The sequence below is a fragment of the Phalacrocorax carbo genome, chromosome 4 (assembly GCF_963921805.1).
Source record: "Phalacrocorax carbo chromosome 4, bPhaCar2.1, whole genome shotgun sequence".
Classification (NCBI taxonomy): domain Eukaryota; kingdom Metazoa; phylum Chordata; class Aves; order Suliformes; family Phalacrocoracidae; genus Phalacrocorax; species Phalacrocorax carbo.
The window spans coordinates 82,209,134-82,236,134 of NC_087516.1; the positions used below are offsets into that span (position 1 = coordinate 82,209,134).

At 45.5% G+C, this 27,001-nt stretch overlaps 1 protein-coding gene across 9 annotated transcripts in view; it reads left to right on the forward strand.

Moving 5' to 3' along the window:
* RUFY3 (RUN and FYVE domain containing 3) overlaps window positions 1-25,738 on the forward strand; it is a 51,547-nt gene extending 25,809 nt beyond the window's left edge. For 4 of the 9 annotated variants that reach the window (XM_064450699.1, XM_064450702.1, XM_064450703.1 and 1 more), the window contains exons 2-18: window positions 2,099-2,272; window positions 3,617-3,734; window positions 5,460-5,561; window positions 6,557-6,680; window positions 7,352-7,413; window positions 8,523-8,588; window positions 8,684-8,753; window positions 10,850-10,942; window positions 11,656-11,736; window positions 12,343-12,510; window positions 13,242-13,339; window positions 16,807-16,926; window positions 19,812-19,914; window positions 21,723-21,802; window positions 23,125-23,152; window positions 24,149-24,223; window positions 24,942-25,738. In XM_064450699.1, coding sequence (XP_064306769.1) covers window positions 2,099-2,272; window positions 3,617-3,734; window positions 5,460-5,561; window positions 6,557-6,680; window positions 7,352-7,413; window positions 8,523-8,588; window positions 8,684-8,753; window positions 10,850-10,942; window positions 11,656-11,736; window positions 12,343-12,510; window positions 13,242-13,339; window positions 16,807-16,926; window positions 19,812-19,914; window positions 21,723-21,802; window positions 23,125-23,152; window positions 24,149-24,223; window positions 24,942-25,085 — 1,706 coding nt within the window. In that variant the 3' untranslated portion in view covers window positions 25,086-25,738. Of the gene's footprint in view, window positions 1-2,098; window positions 2,273-3,616; window positions 3,735-5,459; window positions 5,562-6,556; window positions 6,681-7,351; window positions 7,414-8,522; window positions 8,589-8,683; window positions 8,754-10,849; window positions 10,943-11,655; window positions 11,737-12,342; window positions 12,511-13,241; window positions 13,340-14,398; window positions 16,615-16,786; window positions 16,927-19,811; window positions 19,915-21,722; window positions 21,803-23,124; window positions 23,153-24,148; window positions 24,228-24,941 lie in introns of those variants that run through there. The other 5 variants (XM_064450706.1, XM_064450707.1, XM_064450700.1 and 2 more) reach the window with 4 other exon arrangements.
* The last annotated feature ends 1,263 nt before the right edge of the window (window positions 25,739-27,001 follow it).

Below are 27,001 nucleotides of genomic sequence, written 5' to 3' on the forward strand. Positions count from 1 at the left end.
TAGTCTTAGTATATAAAAGTCATATTTGCTTCCTTACCCTGCTCTTTTAGACTCAGTTTTAAATGTTTATATGTTCCAGCACAAATAACAATGCTATAATGTATTAGGGTTTAATTTTTGGAATAAATGTTTCGGATTGTATCCAGTATCATACTATATAACAGTTAATTGGTTTGCAAGATGAGATTATTAGATAAACTGCATATGCAGAGCACGGTTGTTCACAGCAGACTAATGAAGAAGAAACCTTTAATTAGTTCATGTCATGAAAATATTTTTCAGTTCTTGAGACTGCAACTGAAAGCATAGGTCTGCTTTTTCCTTTTCCTCAAGTGCTTTCATCAGCTCAGGTGTTCACTAGCTCTTAAGTGTTGTAAGATTCTAGTTGTCTTGAACACGCTTCATGCACCCCTCTATTATTCTTGTTTGTTAGTGGGTTTTTCTTTAATTGAGGTAGTATTGACCCAGTTGACACGCAGCAGTCGCAGATCTCTCAGGCACGTGGAAAACCATGCGCCTTACCTCAAAAAGCATACGGGTACCCTTGGCTTCAGTATAGGTCTGTGTGAGGCATCAGCTCTTGACACTCTTAAGGAATGTGCATGGCTTCCTGTGGAGCAGGACCCTAATTCTGAGCCGTGTCCATGGACCCTACCGTAATTGAAATCACACAGAATCCCAGGTTGGCAGGGACCTCAGGGGTCATCTAGTCCAACCTTTCTAGGAAGAGCACAGCCTAGACAAGACGGCCCAGCACCCTGTCCAGACGACTTAGCTAATCACCGTAGCCAAAGGAACATTTCCCATGTAGTTGCCTTGTTCAGTTTCTTTAGTTTTGCGTCAGCAATTGGTTTGCCACCTGACCGGAATCCCTTTGGATGCGTGCCTTGCTACCGATGGGATCAGGGGGTGCAGGGCGGCTCTGGGCTGAGGCAGTGCTGTGTTGCGTGGGGCATGCCGCTGCGGGACCTTGGCCAGCGGGGAAACGGCTTGATCAGAGAGGAGAGGAGGTCTCTCTATCTTCCTGTGTCTTGCTGCTGCCCTGATAGGGAAGAAGAGAAAGCTGTGATTATTAACATGGTTTAAGTCAAGTCTTATAACGTTTAGATCTGTTCAGCAAACTGAACTTCAAAGTGTATTTAAACTAAGGAAAAAAGTCTGTTTGTTTGTTTTACCACAGCACCATACTCTTTTTGAGGGTACGTGTAAAAATTGCCGCAGATTTCAAACCTACTGGAGATTTCTGCTGTTCTATCTGTCTTGGTCAGGAGCATGGATATGCTGTAGGTGGAGTTGTGCTACCAGAAGTACCGAGGGAGGGGCTTGATGGTTTTTTTTTTTACCAGGTAAGCTTGCGCTGAGTGGGTTTTGCATCATGGAACTGAAGCAAAGCACAACTTTGTGCCAGTAGTTGTCTGTGGTAGAAGCAAATGCTGTAGTGGTGTTCATATACTCTTAAAAGCCAAGCGTAATGGATGCTGTTGGAGGTGGTGTTCATTAGCTTTAAGCAGAAGTACACAGAAGAAAATATACAGAAGGTTTTTTTAATTACATGTACAAAGATTGGTTTTTACAATCCTGTGTAATATCACATCTAACTTTTCTTCGGAGTCTGTATTCTTAGTAACGGTGACTGTTAACTACGTGGATTCGCGGTTATCTTCAGATGGAAGAACAGATCACAAGTGGAGAGTTCTTACTGGGTTTGCAGTTGCTGGGCGTAGCTGGGGATTTGAGTTGGAGCAAGTGACGGCCGTAACATTCACTATCACATTGTCAGGATGTAATGTACAATACTAACGGCTGTCTTGAAACTTTTCTTCCTTGAAAATTCACAGCTTCTGTAGTTATTTGGAGTATTGAGGCTCCCCTAATGTGCTATATCACCTATTCCTGTGTTATCGTGGCTCCGGCTGTAAAATGCTAGTTAATTTTGATTTTTCTCGACAAAAGGCCTGAAGATAGTGCCTCATGTGAAACTGTCACTGCCCCTAAAAATGTCCTCAAAGCTGAGGGACAAAAAGAGAGATTGGATATCTTATTGCATTAAAAATAGCTGTTGTTACTCAACAGGTTTTTCTCTTCCTTATCTTAATAGATCCTAATTATCTCATGGCTAATGAACGCATGAACCTGATGAACATGGCGAAACTGAGTATCAAGGGGTTGATAGAATCGGCGCTTAATCTGGGCAGGACGCTGGACTCCGACTATGCACCTCTTCAGCAGTTCTTCGTTGTGATGGAACATTGCCTTAAACACGGCTTGAAAGGTAACCTTGCTTGAGAGGGTTCCTCCTGGGCTGGGTGTCACAGCATAGGAGTGAGAAAGAGCAACCTTGTTGTAAAGAAAAAAAATAGCTAGTTTTATCACCTACAGTAGACTAAAGAGAGGCTGAGCAGGGTCACTGCTGTGATCCCGGTTGATATGACAGGCCACAGGAAGGGAAAAAATGCGCTGGAGGTGTAACACTGCAAGTTTACAGTTGTTGCAGGTGCTTGCCTTTTTTAAAACAGCTTTTCAGATTACTAGAGCATAAGTAAGAGATCGGTGATAAAATTAGCTTCTCGGCAGGCTCGTGACTCCTCTTTTTTTTCCTGCGCTTCCTCATGCTTCAGGGGCGCGACAGTCCTCTTGCTGAAGAGGAACTGCAACATGGAGGTCCTTTCTCAATAGTTTTGTCAAAACTGATGATTTTGGCTTTGCGCAGCTAATGTCTTCTAAGCTGCTTTCTAAAACAGTAAGCAGAGCCTATACGTAACTGTATAATGCAAAGTCACCACTAAAATTGCCAAGTACCAGACTACTTCTTTTGATGTGCTGCCCTTGCGCGATAGTAACTTGAGATGAAAAGCAGAGGATTTTCATCTCAGCACCCATACATACATCGTGCAGCGTTTCTTGAGTAGTCGGTTGAGCATTACACGCGGCAGAAGTGATTCCTGTGTTGGTTAAGGTAACACTGTGCAAGGGAGAAGCGCTCGTATTCTTCAGCTGCTTTGTTCATCCATTTGCCAGTGTCCCTGCTGCACGTCACAAGTTTGAATTTACCAGAGTTCTCGGCCTTCGCACTGCTGCTGTGAAGTAGCAGTAAGAACTATGGAAGAAGAAAATCAGTTTCTCGTGTTAGAACCTAGGGGTCACAGGAAAGCTTTTTGGAGGGAGGAAAGGATGCACGGAGAAGGCCCTGGCAGCTGTGGAGAAGGAGCGGGTTCAAAGTGGTGTGCTCCTTGTCCTCGTAATGCGATGGTTGGTGAGAGAATATTACCGTGCACATCAAGTGTCACTTAGGGACAGTGACGGCACCCTAGTAGAAACTTCGACATCTAGCAGTGAACCCAAGTTGCTGGTTATCGCCGGCTGTGGTTTTGGCATAATGGGGATGTGTGGAATATTTTCTGGCATCTGTCTTGAGCTTCTGTTGCCTTACTTGAATGACACCAGTAATTGCCACACTTGGGCGTTAAACCTCATCATTTTTACTTGCCCAGCAGCAGTCCCAGAAAAATCTTTCTGGTGACCTTTGTCTACTGTTCACCCACTTCTGACCGTGTTTGAGAATATATTTAGTCAGCACGGGCCTGACAGGCTCATTTGATATCTCTTTCTTTTCTAGCCAAAAAGACATTTCTTGGGCAAAATAAGTCATTTTGGGGACCTCTAGAACTAGTAGAGAAACTTGTTCCTGAAGCTGCAGAAATTACAGCAAGTGTTAAGGACCTCCCAGGGCTGAAGTAAGTACTGTCTTTTACTGCATAAGTACGTATGCTTTTTATTGTAAGAAGGCTCCTGAAGGAGAGAAGGAAGGGCAGTCATCATCTTCAGGAATACACCTGTAAAAATGGATCATTGCTCTCTTTCATTGTTAATCAAGGAACTGCAGGAGGAGAGGATAGGATGTATTATTTGTTAAGTGTGTGGGGTGTTATGGACAGCAGTGCATTTATTGCTAGCACTAAATGAGTGACGATGTGTCTCGGGAGTGGGAACAGCATTTACTGACTCTCCTGAAGAGGGAGGGAATGGGACAGAAGGTGATTACAGGTTAAATAGTTTTGAAGCTGATAGAAGTAATTTTTCTCCTAAATAAAATCAGGTAAATTTGTAAAGTTTGTGTGAGGGACGCTCAGTCACCAAAGTAGGAGAAGATAGTAGCTTATGTTAGAAAGGAGGAAAAAAACCTGTGCTAAGTATATATTGCTTTAAAAAATGTCCTAGTCATTTCAGCCATCACATTCAGGTTTGCTTATTTCATGCTAAAAAGAAACTGTCAGGAGCTTTCAGCCTGGGGAATAGAAAAAAAGGTATAAGGAAACTTTTATATGAGTAGCAGAGCTAAGGATTAATTCTTCTTTGTTGAAAGAAGAGGTGAATAGATTCAGTAACGGCTTCTTTCAGGTTAGTATTTAGCGATGTACGTATGGACAAGGGCTTTCACTGGAGATCTGTGCAGGACTCGTGGAACAGCGTACAGGACCAGCGTGGGGCGCCTACACTGTTGTGCCAGAGCTCCTGTTACACTTACCCGTTCTGAAAGAATATTAAAACGTTAAATAAATAAAAATTTAAGAAAAGTTTTAGAATAATTTTATAAACCTCAGCCTTGCGTTCGTACTAAGCCTTGGGAAATGTCATGTCATGTATTAGTGAGGTGAAGAACGGGGAGTAATGAAGAGGATTTTCACAAGCAGTTGCTGCTTATACTGCTTGAGGTTAGAAAATCAAGTGCCCCACGTGCTGTTTGGTACAAGACAGCTGGCTGACTGCTGGAGATGAAAAATAAATTGTCTTCTATTCAGTATATTCCTCGACACGGGGGACTTATGCCTTCCTTGGGAGCATCTGGAGCTGGCTCCTGGCCAGCACACCAGGGTAGATGAGCCAGAGCTGTGATGCAGCATATCAGTTATCGTATTTTTAAAGCTGCGTGCTTCAGGTTGCCAGGAGAAACAGAGGGAAGGGCTGTGGTTATAACCCAGTGCATCCTGCGAGCGTGTTGATGTTCAGAATAGTTGAAGAGAACAGTATTGAATTTGTGCTTCCAGTTGTCTCTGTGGATTTGCGCTCAACTTAACACCTACCTGAAGGAGTGGTGCTTGGGCATCTGTGCTGAAGTATGCACATGTTCTTCTGACCTGCTGTACGCAAAACTGATTTTGAATTAGAAGGTGATGCACTGAAGCAGCTTATCTCTGTCTATGTGCTAGCATCCAGCAGGAGTAAAGCCAGGGAAATACTTTTAGTAAAGTAAGAAATACATAATTAGTTTTGAGAGAAGCAGTGACAGCTTAGATAAACTTGTCTAACTATTCGTGCTTAAATACTTTGTATTTCCCTGTTTTATCAGTGCCAGCTCTGTCTTTGAGATGCAGAAACTTCAGGCAGAATGGGGTTATTGAAGCTGTTTGGGAAAGTGCATTGCAGTGTGTCTGTAACTACTTTGTTTTTGGCCTTTGTAGGACACCTGTGGGTAGAGGAAGAGCGTGGCTTCGCCTGGCGCTAATGCAGAAGAAACTTTCAGAGTACATGAAAGCCTTGATTAACAGAAAGGATCTTCTCAGGTGAGCGCTGAGCTCGCTCTCAGGTTAGGTTCAGTTCTGCCCACTGGTAAGATCTTTACGATCTACACCCAGACGGTAAAGTATGCGTGTACTTATTTTTGAGAAATGGTAATATTTGTGACACAGAGCTTTCTCTGAGGCATTAAAAATGCTTACTGTTCGTTTTGAATTCAGAAGCTGTTATTTCTCCACTTTGTCTCAAATACCCATTAGAATAAAAACAAATTTTTATTCCAAAGAGGTGGTTCGGGTGACATATTTCTATAGCGGTGATACAGCATTCTCTGTCTGCAAGATCTTGGCCCTGGGTGTGTTTCTGACCTTGTCACATCATTATTATCAGACTTGGAACAAGTCATTTCACTTCTGTCTCTGCTTCCCATTCTTAAAATAGCAATAATTTTGCAGTTCAATTGAACGTCCATGGATTTGAGCTACTATGTCTGTGTAAAGCAGTAGGATTTCACAAATATGCTGGTGCCTCTTCACTCAAACAAGTAGGTTTTTGTTGGCTGTCCATGTAAATCCATAGCCAACTTGGGACTAGAAAGGAGAACTTGGTATTGTCCACTGGAAAATGTTGCGGTGCCTTGTGTTAATAAAGTAGGTATTAGAGTAGTAGAAGTATGCTACTTTAAAAAGCTCCAACAATAAGCTCCAGTCTTAAATTTTCCATGTGCTGTACCATTGCGTGAGAATTACGTTGACTTTCCATGACCTTTCAACAGCTGAGGGACCAGGTTTTCTACTTACGGGGTCTTTGCCTCACCTAAAGACTTATTGTGCTGAGAGAGATTTGTTCAGTCAGACCAGGAGTACACTGATAGTACGTAGGAGAACATTTCAGTGTGGACTATGTGCCGCTGCCTGGGTTTGTTAGGCTGAGCTTGCGTTATGATGTAATGTGAACTAGCAGGGATCCCATGCTAGCTGACATGATTTTAGTTGACTTCTAAAGATGTCACGCTTGTCTTCTCTTGCCGTGCATCCTGCAGTGAATTCTATGAGCCTAATGCACTGATGATGGAAGAAGAAGGTGCGATCATTGCTGGCCTCCTAGTAGGTTTGAATGTCATCGATGCAAACTTCTGCATGAAAGGAGAAGACCTGGACTCACAGGTACTGAGTATTCAGTTAATGTTTTTTTTCTGCTCAATTAAATTGGAAGAATTTTCCATTGTAGAGGACTTAGATCAAGTGAAATACATGTTACTCTAAGTAATGGAAGACTCATACAAGCTTGTTACTATGATTGTGGTCTTCAGTTAGCTGGCAGCGCTGAGATCAGAGACTCAGGATTTCGGTTCTCTCTTTGCTGTTACACTTTGCTATGGTCTGCGTGCAGGTCACTGGGGAGTGAAATGTAGTAAATGAAAAGGAGGCAAAAATGGGGAAGGACGTAGCCAGAACAAGGGGAGAAATGGACAGAACTGTTAATTCACTCATGCTGTGTGATGAGGTCATTGTAGCTGTTCAACAAAAGAAAATGAGCCTGTAAGCACTTATGTTCCGGCTTGCATAAGCAGCGTATATACAGATAGGGTGATGGTAATGGTTTGTTCTTATGTCCTAAGACTTGCTTGCCAACTTGCTGCTTACCCTGGTATATTCTTGCTTGAAATATGCCATGTTTTCATTAATTTTTGGATAGATTACTGGTATAATGCATCCTTGCTATAATACAACGTGTACTGATGTTCTAACTGAACAATTCTAAACTTTCACAACTACAGACAGCGTGTAGATTTAGAAAAAGTGTTTCATGTACAATGCAAATTTTTCTTTTCTAGGTTGGAGTTATTGATTTCTCGATGTATTTGAAAGATGGGAACAGCACGAAAGGCAGTGAAGGGTAGGTACATGCACAATTGCCCTGCTTCTTATCTCTTGGTAACTGGTACTCAAGTATTCCGGGTTGCCCTGCAAGCCATTACAGTTTTAGTGAAAAACCTACTTAGAAGGGATTTTCTCTTCTATGATAAATCATAATATATAAATAAGATATTGGAAATACGGGGGGGGGGTGGGGCAGGGAAAAAGGAAAGTCTCCCAGAAATTCTGTGTTCTTCCTTAACTGGCAACTGAAGATAGAAGTATTTTGAGAAGTGACCCTCTGCTGAGTTACGTCTGCTGCTCGTTAAAGCCTTTTCGGTAAGCAGCTTAGTAGCCTTCACCAGTTGTATGGCTAGCAGGATAGCGGTTTCCTTAGGGGGCAAAAAAAACCCCCTCCAATTGGAAAAGATAACTGTAATACTAGGCTCAAGTACTTGTGCCAACATACAGAAATGGAGCTGTGCAACTTTCAGAGCAAGTGGCCGAAAACTACCGTGTGGGCACGCTGACGCACGGAGCAGGTGTTGGGGTTCTCTGAGGTTCTTCAGGAGTACTTCTTTCTTCTAAGGAAGTCCTGCTAGTTCAATTTCAGGTTATATATTTAATAATTATCCCTCAGGATCAGGTGTTTTGGCTGCACTTACTTTACCTATAGTTTCATTTTTAGAACATGCTTTTCTTCAGTTCAGATTTCCTGCTGGCAGTGCATGCAAAACAAGCATTTGTTGACATTTTTCCTTGACTGGGTTTTGTTGAGCTGACTCTTGTCCAATATAAATGTAGTGCAAAACCAGCTGGTGGTTATTCTTTCTTTGAAATACTGCTGTACTCTGAATGTCTGCCTTAATCGTTCTGGTTTGTGTGTTACAAAATGCCCGAAGGTCACCTAGGTGAAGGTAGGAGTTGCAGCTTCTGAGAAATCAGGGGACAGTGACTGATTATAAAGGCATAGACCACACCTGGGCGTTGCTATTTCACAGGCATCACGTAGACTCCCTGAGACCTAGGGTGTTGGTACCCGCTGGGTATGCAGGTTATCTGGCCACATCGCCTCTTAGACCTTTAACAGTGTCTCTTAGTTTTTTGAATCCAGATGGCTGAGCTGAATGAAACTTTCTTTTTTTCCAGAGATGGTCAGATAACTGCTATTTTGGACCAGAAGAACTATGTAGAAGAACTCAATAGACATTTAAGGTGAGAGGTGATTTGTTTATTCTTTATTATATAGTATAGAAAAATGGCTTTTTAAAAAGAAGGAATTACTGTGGGTTTTTTCCCCTTTTCAACAGTGCTACAGTAAACAACCTACAGGCCAAGGTGGATGCCTTAGAAAAATCCAACACTAAACTGACCGAGGAGGTAAGTGTAATAGAAAAATCACCTGATGTTTTGGCCTTTTGGAATTGGGGTTTAAAAAGGTAAGGGAGGAGATACTTTCAGATTTCCAGTTTACGTAACGATGAGTGTTTAGCAATGGAACCGGAATAACTGGAGCTGCCAGGGAGTTAAATGGCTGTTGCTGCTGATGTTGAGGTGGAAAAACAGCCGAACGTTTATGTTAAAAACTAAAAGCTGCTGAATACACTTGACCCCTTTGAAGTCTTTGAGTGCTTTCTGAATTTTTGGAAGATGTCTTAGAATAAATTGTATGGTGGGCATGATTTTGAATGGCATACAGCTCACCTAGGTTTTGAGATGTCCAGACAGGACAAAGAAGTTTTTAGATGTCTGTTTATTTTGACAGGTGCAGAAGTTTCCTACAGTGTAAAGATAGTAATTGAAATGTTTCATTAACTTATTCTCTAGCCTGTCACAGTTTGCAAGACGTTAAGGAGAAATTATCAATATAGATAAAAAATTGTTCAGTCTGAGCATGAAAAGTGGTTGGTACGTGAGTCATAGGTGTAACCTGTGCTTTAAAATTGGTCTTACAGTTCATTAGTAATGCCATAAATGTAATGAAATCTGTTGGGGTCAGTTCCCTGACACATGGGTGATAGTAATTCTCATCCGAATGGTTTTACAGTGTCTCTGCATGTCACTTAGCTCAGCAGAATGATGTTGAGTGGGATGTCTCAGTGCTCTTGCAGTACAAATGTGAAATAGAAATTCATTTTTGCCCCTTTACCCTCATTAAAGGAGGGGTGTGTGTCTAGTTATTGAACATTTACTCTAATTCCTGTACTCCAAATGATGAGAAACTTTAGTGATGGAAATGAGTGTACCCACTCTTCCGATTAAGGAGTAAGAAATGTTTTTTCAATTAAAATATTTTAATTTTAAGAAGGTGGTCTGCAGTAGAGGCTGCCTCTCTCATCGCTACTATAAGTGGCTTTCGATTTATTACCTGCCGAGCATGAGTGCCGTGCCCATTAGGCACGGTACCCGTGAGATCAGTTGCAATGTTGACTGAAGTATTTTTCGATTTCAGTAATTCACTTCCATGGATCTTTAGCGCAGTCTGCCTGCTATTCGGAGTAAGAATTTAAGCGACACTGGAACGCGCTGTGCCAACCCGGGCTACTTGCAGGGTGTAGTTAATGAATTGCGTCACATGTCACATAAATCTGTGTGGTTAGCTTCAGCTGTGCCAAAGACTCACGCTTCTATCAGGGTAACTTCGATCTGGGTTTGTCACTTAATGACATTGCTGATCTTGTGGAATGTCACTGAGCTGTTCTTGTGTGCGAGGCTTCCCTACGTTATGATTTACAAAGCCAGGATGAGTTTTCTGAAGTTATGTTGGCCTTTGACCTCACAGTCCCAGTAATCTGTTAGCTTGTGGTGATGTCTTCATTGGGACTTCTTCTGAGGCAGACGTCCTGTCTCGTAAGGGTGGTGCGTTCTACTGATCCTCCGTTTCCAGCCAAATCTTCCTCCTCCACCAAGGTTCTCATCATGCTTCTCACGCCCAAACGTTGAGCGTCTCAGAGCTCAGATGTTATACCTAGCAGTGTACCCAGACTACTGAAGCTTTAGCAAACCCATGCAAGTATTCCTTCTCGGGTTATACATTTCAATTGCTAGAAGTCAACAAAAGTTAGCTGCCGTGTGCTCACATTTTTCCTTTTGTTGTCTTTGGCAAGGGAAGGGGAATGGACCGAGGATTTCTGTTGAGTTGTGCTACCCAGGTGTTATGCAGTCTGGGAGGCAGAGACCTGAAAAAGTAAATAACTTTACTGAAACACAGGAACCGAAATAGGTTGGCAAGTGTCTGTTTTAGCTAATAACGGAAATCCATCACGCTGGCACTACCTGATGCTTTTTCAGGTAGCCTTTCTCCATGTTAGAGGCCAAGCTGTCTTTTGCCACTCAAAATGTGTTGGGTTTTTTTTCCTCTCTTTGTTAAAAAAAAAAAAAAAGAAAGAGTACAGAAAATGTGTCTGGAGAGGGGAAAAAACGGTCAAAAAATGGTATATTTTTGGTATGTTACTGTTGCTCTGTTTTTTTCACAGCTTGCAGTTGCAAACAACAGGATTATTACCCTGCAAGAAGAGATGGAACGGGTTAAAGAAGAAAGTTCTTACATCTTAGAGTCCAATCGTAAGGTTGGTGTGTGTGAACAAGTGCTGAACCTTTTGGGCAGTCCCAGCCCAAATTTGACTGAGAAAGGGGTGTTTGGAGTAAACTTTATTTCCTTACTGCAGTAGAGAAGAGTGACTCCCGGTGGGTCCTCCGCAGAGGGTAACAGATGGACCCTGGCTGCAGTAAATCCTGCCTCGCCATGGCCGATTGAACTGCGAGCGTGCGCGGGGCCGAGAGCTAGCTCAGCACGTTCCTGGCTTGCTGGGCGGAGGTGTCAGAAGGGACAGGAGGAAGGATGATTTACCGAGGGGGTAGCAGAAAAATTTGGACATAGGGGTTCTGCTTTTTTTGGCCTGAAATGCTATTCTTGTGGAAATCAAGGGGCAGAATCGCCAGTGGGGTTTTTTTTCTTGGTTTACTTAAAGGGCTAGTAACTATGGCAGAATCTGGTTTTAGCTTTAAAATCTGTAACATCTTCTTCTAGGGTTTTGTAACCGTACTTAGTATATTGTGAAACTTCTGAAAATTTACTTCATATCCATAGAAGTGCACCGAGCGCCTTGGGGAAACAGGGAGACAGGGACATTTCACGTGGAAGCTGCACTAACTGAACGGAGCTCTGAGCTCTGATAGTTGCAGAATTTGTTTTTGAAGTGGTGGGAAAAGCACATAATCAGCACATGTGAGGGTTGATAGTATATCATGACAGGCTAATTGGGTGTCTTCATTAACTTAGGTCACTAAAGACAGAACTGCTGACGGACATGCGCTGACTGAGGCACGAAAACAGTTAAAGGAGGAGACCCAGCTGCGGCTGGTAAGGACTGTGTGAACTTGGAGCTCACTAGAAATGGCTTTTTCAAGTCAATCACTCTGGGAACTGTTTGGCCAGGGGATTTCTTTCTTGCCCACCTGCTTCAGTCTGATCCGAGCCAGTCTTCTCAGAAGCAATGTTAATTTGGTGGCTGTACCGGTCAGTTTGAGGTCTGTTTCTCAGAACAAGCAGAGCACTTTCATTTTTGGGTCTGACAAACCTCCCTGCAGATAAGGATGCTGCTGCTGTCTGAACTGTTATTCAATACAGTGTGTTTAGCTGGTGGGGACAAAAATGCCTGAGCAGGATGTTTTTAGGAAATAAAAGTCTGCCAGCTATTCGCTGGTCTCCTCCATCAGGAAGATGGGCCTGTATAGTACTTCCTGACTCTGCCAGTAATGCTCTTTACGTTGCTTTAATATTGGCCTGAAAACATGGATTTGTTGCCCTTAATTGTCTTTGATGGGTCACTTCTGTAACTGCGACACTGTGGCGATGCAGCGTGCTTCTAGGTGCTGACTGTGCTGGCAGGAGCACCGGTGAAGGGTGGTTAGCTCACGGGTGGTGAGGAGAGCTGGCTGGTGGTGCTGACTGACCCGTGTGTTCCAGGATGTGGAGAAAGAGCTGGAGGTGCAGATCGGGATGCGACAGGAGATGGAGCTAGCCATGAAGATGCTGGAGAAGGATGTTTGCGAGAAGCAAGATGCGCTGGTGGCGCTCAGACAGCAACTGGATGATCTCAGGGCCCTAAAGCATGAGCTGTCTTTCAAGCTGCAGGTAGGGAAATAAGCTAATAAAAGGCAGTGAATTCCAGATAAAGGTGATTGCTCTTGTTCTTTTCCCCCTCTGTCTATTTAAAAGGTGCTAGGTGTGGAGGTGTTACTGGCCATATTGCGCACTTCTGTCTTGCTGCAAGAAAGCTGTAGTACTTGAGCAACTGAACGTATCAGAGGCTAAAGGCAAACAGTTTCTCTGCAGAAGGACTCATGATGATGCAGGAATATATCTGTGTTACTGGGGAAAGTATTTTTTCTGTTTTCGTGCTATAAAACCTGAGCCACGGTAGCTTCCATTCCAGTACAGTCTAGTATTTGGAGGCAGATGGTGTAATTACATACATTACCGTGTGGTGACAAAAGCAGAGTCTTAAAGAGCAACACAAAATGCTCAGAAAGAAATCCTAAAATAAACTTCAGAACAGGAGAGAGTTGCTTCTGCTCTCCTTGGGCCAATCCTTGCGTGCAAAACAGTGGAATGATATTAGCAGGCACTGCAGAAACACATATTATACAGGAAGCTTTGCTGATGGCGGTGTTGCCCTATTGTGGGGTGCAGACGTAGCCCACGCCTGCATGGCAAGATGTTTGTCCTTGCAATATTGACCTGGCATTTGCTTTCTGAGCACCTTGTCCCACCTCTTTGGCTTCTGCCCCTCTCATTTCACGTGCAGCGTGATTTATTGTGGTTCATTTTGGTTTTACTGCAAACCACAATGCTACTTTTTCCAGAGTTCAGACATGGGAGTGAAACAGAAGAGTGAATTAAACAGCCGCTTGGAAGAAAAAACAAATCAGATGGCTGCCACCATCAAACAGCTTGAACAAAGGTAAAAAACGAAACTTTTACAATATAAAATAACATGTGTATTCTAGTGGTAGTGCCCCACTGACCCTGAATGGACCAGGTGAGAGTCGGAGTGAGGAGAGCTGTAATTTAGTGAGATGCTGTTAGGAGCAATGTTTTGCATGCTCAGGAGGGCTTCCATTAGAAAAAAAATATACTACTGAACCAGTAATGAACATAGCAGCTTTGTTTGTCTGCATCAGCTGCACTTCTTTACATTATCCAGTCATTAAAAGCCAATCACTGTCTCTGATAGCGCTGATAAAAGATAGAGATATGACCTTGTAGAAGTGCTTGACTGTTAATGGCAGTATGACAGTGGGAGCAGGAAGGACAGGCGTGCAGCAGAGGCCAGGCTCGGAGCTGCCTGGTTGTTCCAGATCTCCCTGGCACTGTTCTGAAAAAAATACCCCCCAACTGAACCACTCTCTTTATGAACGGCTTTGTGAGGAAGGTGAACTTGGAAAAAATCCTCAAGTGAAAGTAAAGAGAGGAAGACGAGAGGGCAGCCTGGCTGCTGCTAGAAGTTGATAAAGGTAGCCCGTAGGTATAATATCCATTTAGACTGGGACAAGTTCCACCATAATGAGCATGTTGCTCTCCTTTTTACTAATCCTCATGAAATTAGGAGAGCCTCAGCATCCAGGTCAGATGGATTCGAGAAGGAGCAGTGCTCCTTTTTCCCTTTCGCTTTGTTCTCGAAGCCAGGCCTTGCCGTGGTTTGGCCAAAGGTCCAGAACTTGAGCCTCCGTGAAATGCCTTGACTGTCGTGCGAGCTCTGGGAAAATCAGGGGAAAGCATAGCTCTCGGCAACCTGTCCTGTCCGGGACTGACTTAGTGAGTAGGGCATTGCACTAAATGAACGGTCTCAGTTTAGGGTTTATGTTGTGAATGGTTCTTTATGAAAAAGGTCATTTTGTCTGTAGAGAAAACTTGTGTTTTGTGCTGTTTAATGATATTTACTCAGCTAATTGATCTGCTCTTTTTCTCTTGCTGTTCTTATTTTTCCATTTTCTCATCCTCCTCATTCTGACTTACACAGTGAAAAGGATTTGGTGAAACAGGCAAAAACCTTAAATAGTGCAGCAAACAAACTGATCCAGAAGCATCATTAGACATTTTTATGTCTGGTCACCTCACAGCTCTGACATCAGAACTCATTTATGAGGGGAGAACTTGAGAATTGCTAAAAGCAACTGTTAAAAATGTTAATTGTCACCTAAAGTTGATTTGGAATTTGCTGAATTTTTAAAATCAGTGAGTTTTTCTTCAGAGGTTTAGAGTCGGGTATAACAATCCCTAACTTTGCCATTTAAACTATGTTAAAGTACCGATGAGTTGGCCAATAAACGCTCCAGAAAAGCATAAGGAATGGGAGATATGTGGCTCTGTACATCCCGGTGATGCATACCGTATACAGCAGCACAAGTCTTCAGCATTTATGGATACTAGGTGCGTTGGTCAAGCCAATATCAGATTGGCCAGCTCTGGAAAGTCAACTAGTTTTCTGTGTTACCCTTTTTGTGAAGTAGACGAAAAAAAAGCATCCCTGGAAGTTGTTGAAAGTAGTTGTGTGCGTAGCCCAAGCCGTTACCCATCCACTTCTGTTCTGTGGGTTCAGCCCCGAGTCCCAGACAAACGGGCGCGACCCGATAGCTCATCACCGTCAAGACCAGCCCTCTTGTATCCGAGATCCGCTTGCAATGACTTTGCCTTAGTGACTTGGTGGGAGGGTGGGCACTTACGACTTATCCTTATTCCTTTAAACTTCATGTGTCCAGAATTAGTAGTTAGGTGTCTTAGAGTAACATGATAGAGTGGTGAGTTCAGTGGAAACTTCCTGATCTTCGCATTGCCTTCTACCTCTGCCATAAATTCCTCTAAACGTACGTTGCGGTTCTTCCCGACAGAAGGAAGCTGAGGAGAGGTGTTTTGGTAGGTCTCTCCTCTTCCTAGAAAGGGAGGTTACACGCTTTACAAAAAATAATCTGATCTTTATACTCTATCGGCTAAAAGAAACAAAAACAAAAAAGGAACAAAATGTGCAGTGGTGGGGAGTGGAAATGGTAACTTGCTACTTGACCATTCCTTGTCTGAGTAGTTTAGTGGTTTAAAAGGATGAGTTGCCTTTTACTATTACACTTCTTTCATTTGCTTCTGAGTTTCTGTTGCTTGATACAAATGGAATTTGCTAATGAAAGAACAGCTAAAGCTTGGAAACAGCTCTGAGTAGGAAAAATAATTGCCGATTTAACACCCCAGTGCAAAACTTGAAGTAACTGTAGCTTGGACTCTTAGACAAGTATCCTCTTCCCTGTGGCCGCAGAAGTTCACTGTGCTGGCCTGTCACCGGCTTTAGGTTACAAGGCCTCCTAGAGGTTATTTTTTTTCTTTCAGGAAGATCACACTTGGGGGGTTTCAGTGCTGGGTAAGGGGTTTTTGCTCTGGCGAGATGCCTGTAGAAGTCCTTTGGTGCCGGTTCTCCCTTTGTCCTGTGGGATAGGGCTCCCTGGGGCAGCGGGTGGCAAAGGTGACTGACACGCAACTGGGGAAAGAACACCTATGGATTCTCACTAGGTACGTTTTTAAAAATCTGTGAAGCTCAGCCTAGTCCTCCTGTACGCGAGCGTGTACCACCGCTTAGCTTGTTTAATGGACTCCCGCACACGGGCAGACTTGGAGACCCATTTTAAATCTCTACGCGATGCCCAAGTCGCATGCTTGGACGTATGAACTTAACCTTCAGTAACCTTTTACTAGAAACTCATTTTAACTACCTGGAGAAAAATAAAACAACAATAAAAAGGTGGAAGCTTTCATCGAGGTATCCAAATAGCTAGTTAGAACAGCGAACTCCCCTGGCCCTCCCCAGATTTCGTCTGTAGAAATAGGGGATTGGGCTGGTTTTGTTTGCTGTCACAGTAATGCTAAAATAAGCCAGAAGTAAAAATCTGGCCGTTTCTGATGTCAGGCCCGAAGTGGGAAATGCTTTGGTGTCCTAACACCTGGGCGCCTGAGCCAACGTGCCAGTCGGTGGAAGAGACCAGGAAAATGCACTAATTCTCAATATAGTAGCTAACCTATGTTGCAAGTTCCAGTTATATGTGTAAAGCTGAAATGTAACGTAAATTAAAATCAAATTTGACTTAAAATTCTGTGTACTTGAGGTTTGCTTTGAATCTGGATAAAAGTGATGTTTTCTGTTTCTCATCTAATGGCTGTAAACTGTAGTAGTAGAATAAAAACTATTGAAAATCAGAGCTTCTGCCTGGTTCACCTACATTTTGCTTTTTCTTTAAAATATTTTCCTCCTTTCCATTGTTTTTACCATTCCTTTTTTTTTTTTGGCTTTACCTTTTCACTGGGTTTTTTTATTTGTTGGTTAAACTCGGTCTTCCTCCCCACCATGGCTTTTGTTTTTTATCACAAGTTCATGTGGCTCAAATCCAGATTGCGACAGGCAGAGAAGGACCGTCAGTTGGCCCAGCAGGACAACCGTCTCTTCAAGCAGGAGTTTGGGGACAAAATCAACAGCCTTCAGCTACAAGTGGAAGAGCTCTCCAGGCAGCGGTGAAGAGAACCTTTTCTAATCTGTTTTCTGGGCAGTTCTTAATGTGTCTAGTAGAAAGCGGGCTGGGCAATCGCAAAAGGGAGGTGGGGGTTGGAGGCGGAGAGGGACAAGTGGCGTTTTGGAAGCCAGGCAGGCATCAGCTCTGGGGAGGTGAAATGCTTTTTGAGGTGACAAGTCTTTTAACGTGCGTGTCTTTAGAGTTGCGACTTGAAAAATCAGATTGGAAGAAAATGCCGAAGAACCACGTGCTCAGCAGGAGCCACCGGCAAAAGTACAAATCTTACGTGGCGCTGCAGTATCGGGAGCAGGTTGCAGAACTTCTCTTGGGTGGAAACGAGACGTCAGAATGTTTTTCTGAACACAGAAATGTCCATGGGGGCTCTTTCCGCACTGCGGTTAGGTTTGTTGGGCATCTGCCAGTAGCGGTCTCTTCCAAGCGCCTGCAGCGCTAGGGATGCCGGGCAGGGATCGCCACACGCAGCAAAACCCGTTTGGGGTGCTGTGTAGGTGCTCAGTCTGCGCTGAGGTTGCGTTGCAGGTTAGCCTGCTCTAGGGGGTGAGAGTTAGCGGGACGTGTGCTTCAAAGCGCGGTCAGGTCTCCGAGGGCGGCAGGGACCTCTCCAAAGTCTAGCTTTGCATCAGACTCGTAACAATGTAATTTGGACTCCAAAGCTAACACAAAAAGCAAACAAACCGCGGCTCGTCAGCAGGGATGTAGCAGCGAAGTCTTTGCCTAGAGCTAGCGCTGAAGAGTTGGGAGCAAGGGAAGCGATCCAGGCTGTCAGTCGGACAAACAGCGCTGTGATTTTGTTTTCCTTTCTATTTTTGTCCAGCTGAAACTGGTCTCAGTTTTGCTGGGAGGCAATCAAAAAGTTGGGAACCAAATGTAGAGAACTTGGTGAGAGCTATCATGTTTTCCCCTGCAGTATCGTCAGTTTACCAGTATCAGGAAAACAGAGAAACCCTCTTACCTTAAAATAGAAGAGCGTCGCTCCTTCTGTGGCCGTGACGCATCTTCTGTTTGTTGCAAGGTCACTGGGATGAATTATCTGGAAGTGTTGCTGGAAGCATGTTTTTTTGTCCCCTCCTCCCTTCCTGGCACAGCTTTTTGTCTCCATTTTCAAAAAGTTACTGAGGGTACCCGCAAAGCCAGCAAATGGCTTCTATCAGAGGCTGGTGCGAGGTCCGGGGCGCGCGTGGGTGCGCTTAGCGGTGGTGTTGGGTATAAACAGGGAGAGCATCCTCTCTGCGTACGCACCGTACACCGAGTAGTTCAGCTTAGCTGCCTGGGGAGGACGTTTGCAAATTGGTCTGTTTTTGCATCAGTCAGACCCTTCCTGATTCTTCCCTTGCTCGAGCTAAATCAAGGTGACAGCATGGTAACGATTGAGCCTCCTTTACCAGGAGGCTGTACTGCTTTATTGAAGTGAGTTTCTAAAGCAGTGGGTTTCTGGAGGGTGCTGTGGTGGGCAGTCTGGCTTGAATGATATTCTTTTAGGAGGAAATGGGGCTTTTCGTGTTTGTGGTGCTGGTGGTTTTATCTCAAGTTATAAAGAAGAATTCTCCCGGTTAGCTTTTAAATGTCAGAGGATTCATTTCTGGATCTAGGTCTCCGCCAGCTTTACTTGCTTCAGTTAGGCTACGTAATTCATGAGGTTGTAGTCGTAATGAGTTACTTGAAAAACGGTTGGAGTGGTATGGAGGCTAACGAGGGTAATAATGGATGCTGTTGGCTTTAACAGCAATGAGGATTCTGCATGCTTTTTAGTACAAGCCTTGCCACTACTTTTACCAGCAGATACTCACTTTCTAGGCTTAGATTGGGGCGCAGGGGTCGTTCCCTACAGCAGCTACCGTATTTCACTTGTAACTATTTCAGAAAGTGGGGTTTCTGGCACTTTGGTCCCCGATGGCCCGTGTGCTCCAAAGCTTTGTCGCTGTCACGTGCAGGCAGGGTGCAGTCGTGGTGGCGTTGAGCTTTCTGGTGGCCCAGAGTAAAGGCTCTGCGATCCACAGCTAGACCTAGAGTCATGCTTGTCTTCAGCCCTCTTCAGGCTGCGACAGGGACCTCAGACGTGCTCGTCCGTCCGTCCTTGACGATTAGTTGTGCTCCCGAATATGAATGTGCTGCGCTCAGCCATGTCTCTTCCCTGCGGCTCGGTGTAGCGGAGCAGATGAGCACTCAGATGCTCAGCAGTCTTGAAGGAGCACGTGCCATCCCTTCCTTCCAGGTTAGGCTAGACCAGGGAGTGGATTGCAGTCTGTAAAACAGCACACGCATCCCGTTTTCAGCCCACAGGGCTTGCCTCTCCTATTCAAGCCCATGTGCTGACCTGCTCGTATCCTGTTGCTCAGCCAACGTCGGCAGCAGAGCAGGCTGCAGAACCCTCCTGGTGGGAAGCCCTCGGCTGCTCCGCGAGGACAAAGCCCCACGTTCAGATGCGGTGTCAGAAGAATTGCCACAGCTCTCAGGCTCCTGTGTTGGATGGTTTGGAGAAGTGGTCGAGGATGTTGGCTTTGGTTTCAGAGCCTGTCCTGTAGCAGATGACGTGCCGAAGAAAGTCTTTTTGAACGGGGCACTGATCAACAGTTCTGTAATAGATGGATAACTAAGTATTTTTTAAGGACTTGCAGACATAGTCTACAGTTTTATTTCCTGCAAAAATTTACTAGAACTAGATGAAGCACTCCTAGATTTTTCCATCCTGACACATTATGGCTTCACACACTGCAAGGCAACTTTTTATTCGAAGAGGTAGTTTTCAGCTCTTGAGTTGGGGTTTGATTGCTTGAGTGTAAAGAGAGGGTTAATAGGACGTAAGCTCTCGATGTCAAGTGTTACAAAGCCAGAGCCTTTATTCACAATTCCACCTCGACGTTCTAGGAGCTACCTTGAACTGGAACTGAAGCGGGAAAGAGACAGATGGTCACACAGTCAACAGCGCAGCCAAGAAAACAAAAAAGGCGCAAAGAATTGGCTAAGACAGGTAATATGAGGTTTTTTTATTCCTGGCTTGTGTTTGGAGTATAGTATCATTTCGATTGTTTGCTTTTCCGGAGCTTTTTTAGGCAATAAATATGAGCGGTTGATGTGCCATAACAAAATGAGCTTTGGAACACTTTTTTACACACACTAAATAGGCAGCTTATTGAGTTGAGCCTCACAAAAATATTGCAAGCGATACACTTGACTGCAGAACACCGGTTTCCTCTTCCAAGCTGGGAACCGGACACGATCTTGACAGTGATTGCGGTTTTCCTTCACTGCTTTAATAAAACCAAGTGCAATACAGCAGGAGGGATGCTGTACAGGTTACGTACTATGAAAAGTGAACGGGCTCGTTTTTGTTTTTTGCATCGTAAAAAGGGTAATTCTCCTGAAAGAGGTAAATAGTAAAACTTGGAATATAAAATTATCTCTTGAGGGCATCACAAATAATTTTCAATGCTCTTTTAGTGCTGCGCATGAGTGAATTCAGTGTTCCTTAAAGCCAAGTGCAGTGTTCATCTCAAGAGTAAAACTCATAGTCCCCAACTGAAACTCCCTTTTTAGAAGTAAATTGGCCTTTGAAAGTGAAAATCTGCTCTGCAGCTTTTCCTGTAAAATGAAACAGGCTCTTTTGCTTGGAATTGGCAGTAAAACAGTTGTTTTGGAGGACGAAACCTGTAACCACGAGAAGTGTGAAGTAATAGAGGTGGTTTCCATAGTTCTCTTGTGTGCTGTTGCACTTGAGAGTTGCCTTCACGGGGCTCCCCTGGGCTGCTTGAATGATTCGGTTTGGTTTTTTTTTTAACCAATTTTACACATAACTTCAAGTGACTTATGCACCATGAATCGTATCTCAAAAAGTCACGTTTGCTGTAGCAGAAGAGCTGTAATTCAGCAGAAGGAATCGGGAGGTAAGTGCGATACAGTTGGCTGGTAACAATGAGAACAAGAAACCCCCAAACCCAAAACTTGGTGGTCTGATCTGGAAAGGAAAAGCCGGTTAGCTCTCTGGAAGGCAGAAGAGCTGCTTTCCTTTGCTGACAGCCTGTCACTGGCCTGGAGACCAGGTTACTGCATGGGGTTATCGGCCTTCAGTAGGCGAGCGCCGTAGTGCCAGCGGGGTGTTCCCGCTAGGAGTGAAGGGGCCAACGTGCAAAAAGCCATTTCAAAACGGACTCCTCTTTTTGCCGTGAAACTCGTAGGTGGTGCTTGGTCTGGTGGAGGTTTGCATTCGCACAAACTGAAGAGCTCCGCTGAGATTGTAGTCGCTGTAGTGCATGCGTGGGCGACCGTGCCAGCGCTTACCGTGCCGGCGGGCGGCTGGGTTCTGGCAGCCGTGCTTGTGTGGTGTTACACAGATTTACGGCTCGGCTGTGACCCAGGTCTTAGCCGGGGCGGAGGGGAGGATTGGTCCCCTTTCCTGGCTGAGAGGATTTGTCTCGCTGATCTGGCTTTAAAAAGCCTGTTCCGCCTGTTTACCTTTTCAACCTCCGCCGCTCAAATAACTAATGGTGACTGTGAAGTTTCTTGTACCTTCTAGTAAAAGGAGCTCATCGGACATGTTTAAGAGTCCGTCTCTAAAATGGGAAATCACCTTTTTGTGCACAGCAAAAGGAAAGGGTGCAGAGCCGCTGCCGGGGCGGGTTGGTGTTTGTGCACGTTCCCGTGTCCAGGTACACCTCTGTGCCAAGGAGGGGCATTCGGTGTTCCCGAAATGGATGTGTCGGGTCTCCCTTTGCAGCGTGGCAGGGGTGAAACTGGCGTCTTCATACAGTTATCTGATGGGTAAATGTTTCCTTCTGGCAGGATGGGAAGCTCAAAATCCAGGAGGAAAGCGCTAAACTGAAACAGCCGCTAAGAGAGGAGAACAGCGTCCTGCCACACAAGTATGGAAGAATAGACATCTCAGTTTTGCCTTCTCCTTTTCTAAGTCCTGCTTCCCCTTCTCTAATTTCTTTGCTGATGGGAAGTTTGGAATAGCACAGCTTCTCTTTTTAAAAAGAATTTTTTCAACCTTATGCCTTTTGTCGAGGTCTCTTTGCTGCTTTTTCGTAGCGCTCAAAGGCAAGACGGAGGTGCTACTGCTTGCCACCAGCGCTTCTGGATCTGAAAAGCCCTGTCTCCCATTTACCTTTTGAGTTTGTTTCTGTGTAAATCTCCTGTTTACTGATTTTTCTTACTTAATGACCTTCCATAAGCCAAATGCTGCAGAGACTTGGACCTTTGGTGCTTGAGTCCAAAGAGGTATCTTTGTTGGTGGGGAAAAGGAGAAGGGTTGGTGGACCACTGGCATTTGGAGCTAGGGACCAGTGGCTTCTGGACAAGAATAGAAGCTGCTGGAGAAAAAGAACTTGAAAAAAATATTTCAAGGAAATGGTTGTATAAAAACGTCGTTGAGGTAATGTGTTTCTAAACTCTGGATTACAGAGGAGGACTCTTGTTGTAGGATTTGTGTAGTATTTCAAAGCTAAGTTTCAGATTTGGTTTTAAATTGAGAATACATTTTAAAAGCCAGAGGGACCAGCTCTGCCGTGAGGACTTTGCTTGGAGGTGGTAACAGCCTATTTGAAGTACTCTGAATGGCAGCGAGGCACCGCAGCGCTCTGACGCAGTGCGCTGAATGCCAACATAAACTGAATCAGAAAAGTTTTGTCTTAAAAATAGCATAAGCTCGATTCAAATCTGCTTCAGCAGATATAGAAACCTTCCAGGCCTTAGATGCTGTTTTACCCCCATTTCACCTTGAGTGTTTAAGCAGCGTGAGCGTCGGGCTGCCGATTTATCTGGAGAGTCTCAAAACACACCATTGCTGCCTGGTCACGGACGTAGGGGATCAGACTTGTCGCAGTAATATGTTTAAAGCTAGTTCTAAACTGCATTTGTACTGTCTAAGCAGCCTTTTGTATCTTCCTGCTCCCTTTGCTCTGCTCTCCTGAAGGTGTTCTGCAAGTTTTCCTCTTGCTCTTCCCAGTTAGCCGGGGGTGCTGCGTGTCTAAACAGCACCAGTCACGTGCTGCCTCTTGGCTTCGCTGCTTGACGAAGCTCGTGAGCGCCTCATCTCTCGCGTGAGCAGACCTGGGAGCGTGGCTTTGAAGAAACAAACCCCAAAACGACAGGATGAGGGAATTCTCTGATAGTCCAGGTGTTTTTCTTAAGCGTAGTGGAGACTGAAGTGCCAGCTCCGAGTGACGATGGTGTTCTCTTGCAGGTTACCGAGCAGCGCACAGGAAGAGCAGGTTGGTGATGCTTTTTCTTGCACTGAAATGCGGAAGGGCAGGGGACTGAGGGAGCTCCTGGGTCGCTGCAGCATCTTCCCTGCCCAAATACCCTGAATCTTGTCCATCAGGTTTTGCCTTGGTGAGGATTTGTCTGTAGAGCCCATAGCAGCAATCGTTCCCTAGTGGGAAAGCGCTGCTTATCTCATGAGCAAGGCTTTTATTTGGCAGCGCTGCCAACCTACGTGAGTTCATTTTGCCGTCTCAGCACAACCAGGTTGTTTTTTAACCGAACATTAACCCCTTTTGTTATTCCTTTGCCCCATGCCTTTCCTGGCTTGCTGTGTCTAAAAAGAACAACGAAAGCAGAACATAATTTAGTAGTTGTGAAAACGGCAGTGTTCAACCTCCTTGGTCTGGGCTGGGGTTTTGCCAGGTGCTCTTAGGCTCGAGGGAAGGGGTGTTTTGGTTGGTTGTTTTGTTTTGTTTTCTTTCCACGTATGTCAAATTGACCAGAATCCATTCTTTCTCCTCCGGGTGCTTGGCGGAGCACGGCTAGACCCCTGACTGTCCATGGGATGCTGCAACACTCGCGTTGTGTCCTGTCTCTGGGGAATTTCTCCATCTGTCAGCTTTCTCACAGTGAAAAAGATGATAGAATCGTAGCATCGTTAAGCACCGATGATCTTAAGGGTCTTTTCCAACCTTATTTCCTGCCTTGTTGCCAGGCCAGCAGCCTTGGTCTCGGCCTGGAAATGGAGCTGCCTGGGCCTCGGTTGACGCAGCCTCCCCGTCTGCCCTGTGGTGTAGCCGGCGCAAGGGTAGATCATCCTGCAAATGCACAGCGGTCCTGTGTGGCCGCAGGGAGCTGTGCTGGGAATGGAGAGGGGTTAAAGACACAAGCGTGTGAAATCTTCCTCCCCGTTGTAAGGTGCAGATCAGGGGCAGAGCTCCAATACACGTGCCATGTGGAGAGCTGCGTAAAGCAGAAAGTCTTGGTTTTCTTTTGGGGTTTAGGAACAGCTGTCAGGACCTGGAAGTGCCGAGATCTGCCAGCTCTGCCAGGAAGAAAGCAGCCGAAGCAAAAAAAAGGTAACTCTGGGGACTTGTATTGTCATCTGTCATCTGGTGAACGGGCATTTCCTCTGATTTTCTTTCTTGAATAGCACAGATGTCTTACTGGTGGCTTGGGACCAAGAAATCCGCCCTTTGCTGAAGTCCACTTTACCCCTGAAGTGAACTTGTTAAACAGAGGTTGCTGGAGGGTTCCCCACTCTGTGTTCAGTGGTTTGGTTTTCCTTCCCCTTGAGCACTTCACTAAAAAGGGAAGAAGCTGCTCTTCCTTCTGGGATCAATCAGAAGTGAGAGTAGGTGTTAAGGCTTGTTGATTTCTCCGCTGAAGCCACCTTGCCTTTTTTCTCATTTTTATTCTTGGCTAAACCCCTCTTCCTTTCCTCAGCCTGTTACAGTGTGAATCTAGAGGGACTACAGGCACCTCTCAGGACAACTGCTGTGCTAGACCGAGTCAATTAAAACTTAAATGATTAATTTTTGGTAACTCCTACCTGCTCTATTACAAGCCTTCACCTACTCCCATTTGACCTAAGGAGCTTTGCTAGAAACTGGTCCTGAGCACAGGAGCAAACTTGGAGTCTGCAGAGGGGGACCCAAGTGGGGTTTTGGAGCACCTTTCTCTAGCCCAGTGGGGGATTTGGGTTGATGGAATGATGATGAGAGGCAAAAATCAGTTTCTTTGTGCTGTTTGTGTTTTGAGCATCTCTCTATAATTTTTCTCTCCCCTTTCTTGCAGAACATCTGCAAGAACTGTGGCGGCATCTTCTGTGAAGCCTGTTCGGCGAACGAGCTGCCCCTCCCGTCCAGCATTAACCCCGAGCGCGTCTGCAATCCCTGCCACAAGCAGCTCATCCAGCAGTATTCGACCAGTCCCTTGTAGGGGACGGCTTGCAGGGAGAGGTGACCAACAAATGGATGTTGCTGACGATGGTTTCTGGAGTTATTTGGGGGGGACGTGAAGAGAAGACACTTGCCTGTGTTCGCTGGAGGTCAGAGGGGAAGCAGCTTCATGGTGTTTACAGTCTCCTGTGACTAAAACAACAGTCTGGGCCTTCCCTGTACAAAAACCTGCCTGCGCTCAGACCTGAGCTTGTGCGGGGGAGAGCGGCTTGGGGGGCGTCACCGCAAGTTATCCCCAGGGCGTGCCCGGGCAGCCTCAGGGCGCAGCGAGGACAGGGAGCCCTCCCCCAAAAACAGAGCTCTGTGTGCGCATGCGTGTGTCTGTGTGTGCAGGTCGGGAAGGGTCTCGTCCTCCAGCGTGTGGTGTGAAAGCGTGCTGCTGTGCAAAGGCTCGCCGGCAGCGCCACGGGAGTGTTTTTAGTTCTCCTGGCTGGCTGCACGTGAAACACCATTTCCCCTCTCCCGGCTGCCTTGGACAATCTGGCTGAGGCGTGCGGCATCAGTGCCAGGGGTAAGGAGGGCAGGTAAGAGGCCAATAAATGCTTCTTAGTGTCATTTTTTTTCGCTCAGCCCTCTGGCCGTGGGCTTGCTACGCAAATCAGTGTTGGAAAATCAAATAAAGCTGTGAAATTTCTTCTGTGTTTCTGGGGGGTGGGGGGGTGTAGGCAGTTTCGATGTGAGAATTGATGAGCTGCACTGATCTGGCATGGGAGCGCCTCCGGGCACCTCTGACCTTCCCCTCCGAGACCCCCGCTGTGACTTTGTGACTACAAAAGGGTGGTCAAAGCTAAGGCTGCGGCTGCGCTGCCTCCCCTGGTGTGCATCGGTACCAAATCCTCATCGTGACACAGGAGGTTTAGGGCCACCTCGCTCCACCTCTCCCCCTCGTGCACGGGGAAGAAATCGTTGCAATAAGGCGGGTGTTCCACTTTATTTTGCTCAGATGCAAACACAGGTGAGATGAAACGGGAATGCTTTTCTCCTACTAGAAATTCTAATCTGAAACAGTTTGAAGAGGTTTCACAGTTTGTGCTACATCATTGTTTGTTGCTCTTACCTCAAGGAGTTTTGTGCTGCTCCAAAAAGCGGTGGCGGTGGCTTCCTCGTGAAGCACGTAGCATGTCCTAGTTGTGTTCGGTCGGTTTTGTACTGGAAGCCTACTTTAGTCTTTAAGACCACAGACTGTTTTGTAGCCCTTAGAAAACTGGCGTATTTATATGTGACAAATGCATTTGGTTTTGTACAAATTTTATTAGGGGTTAGCGGTTTGATTCCTCAGAGGGGATTTTCTATTAATTAGACTGGCTTGGAACCGCATTAAAAAGCGTGTCAGAGCTGAGGTTGTTTGCGTGGCTGGTGCTAGCTTGTGCCAGGAGCTGCCCTCCTCTCGTGCCCTCTGGTGGGTGCCTGCAGCCACCCGACTTCTCCACCTTCTCTTGGCGCCCTTCAGCGCCAGAGCCCTTCACAGGGGGGCAGCCCGAAGTGGTTCTTCCTTTTCTGCTCTTCCCTCCCCTCTCCCCCCTCCCCCCAGCATAGTTACCACATGATCTCCTTGGTGCTCTCCCGTAAAGTAGATCAGTAGCTGTAAACGGTGTTGAAATAGGACAGGGCTACAGTGCGGGTGTGGGCACGCTGCGTCGCTGGGGTGAGACACCAGAGGTGGAGAAGATACTGAATTGAGAGTTACCGGTTCTGTCTGTGCTGCGCACATCTGAGATTTCCAATTCCCTCATCCCAACCCAGTGTGACTCATCCCCCGGGGAGAAAGCGACACCCAAGCAATTTCCACGTTAGAGGATTGACCTGGACACCGGGCACGTACTGTAAATAATTTCAATGCTGGTTCTGTCCGGCATTTTGCAGCTCCAAAGCGACAGCTTATTTGTGGCCTGTACC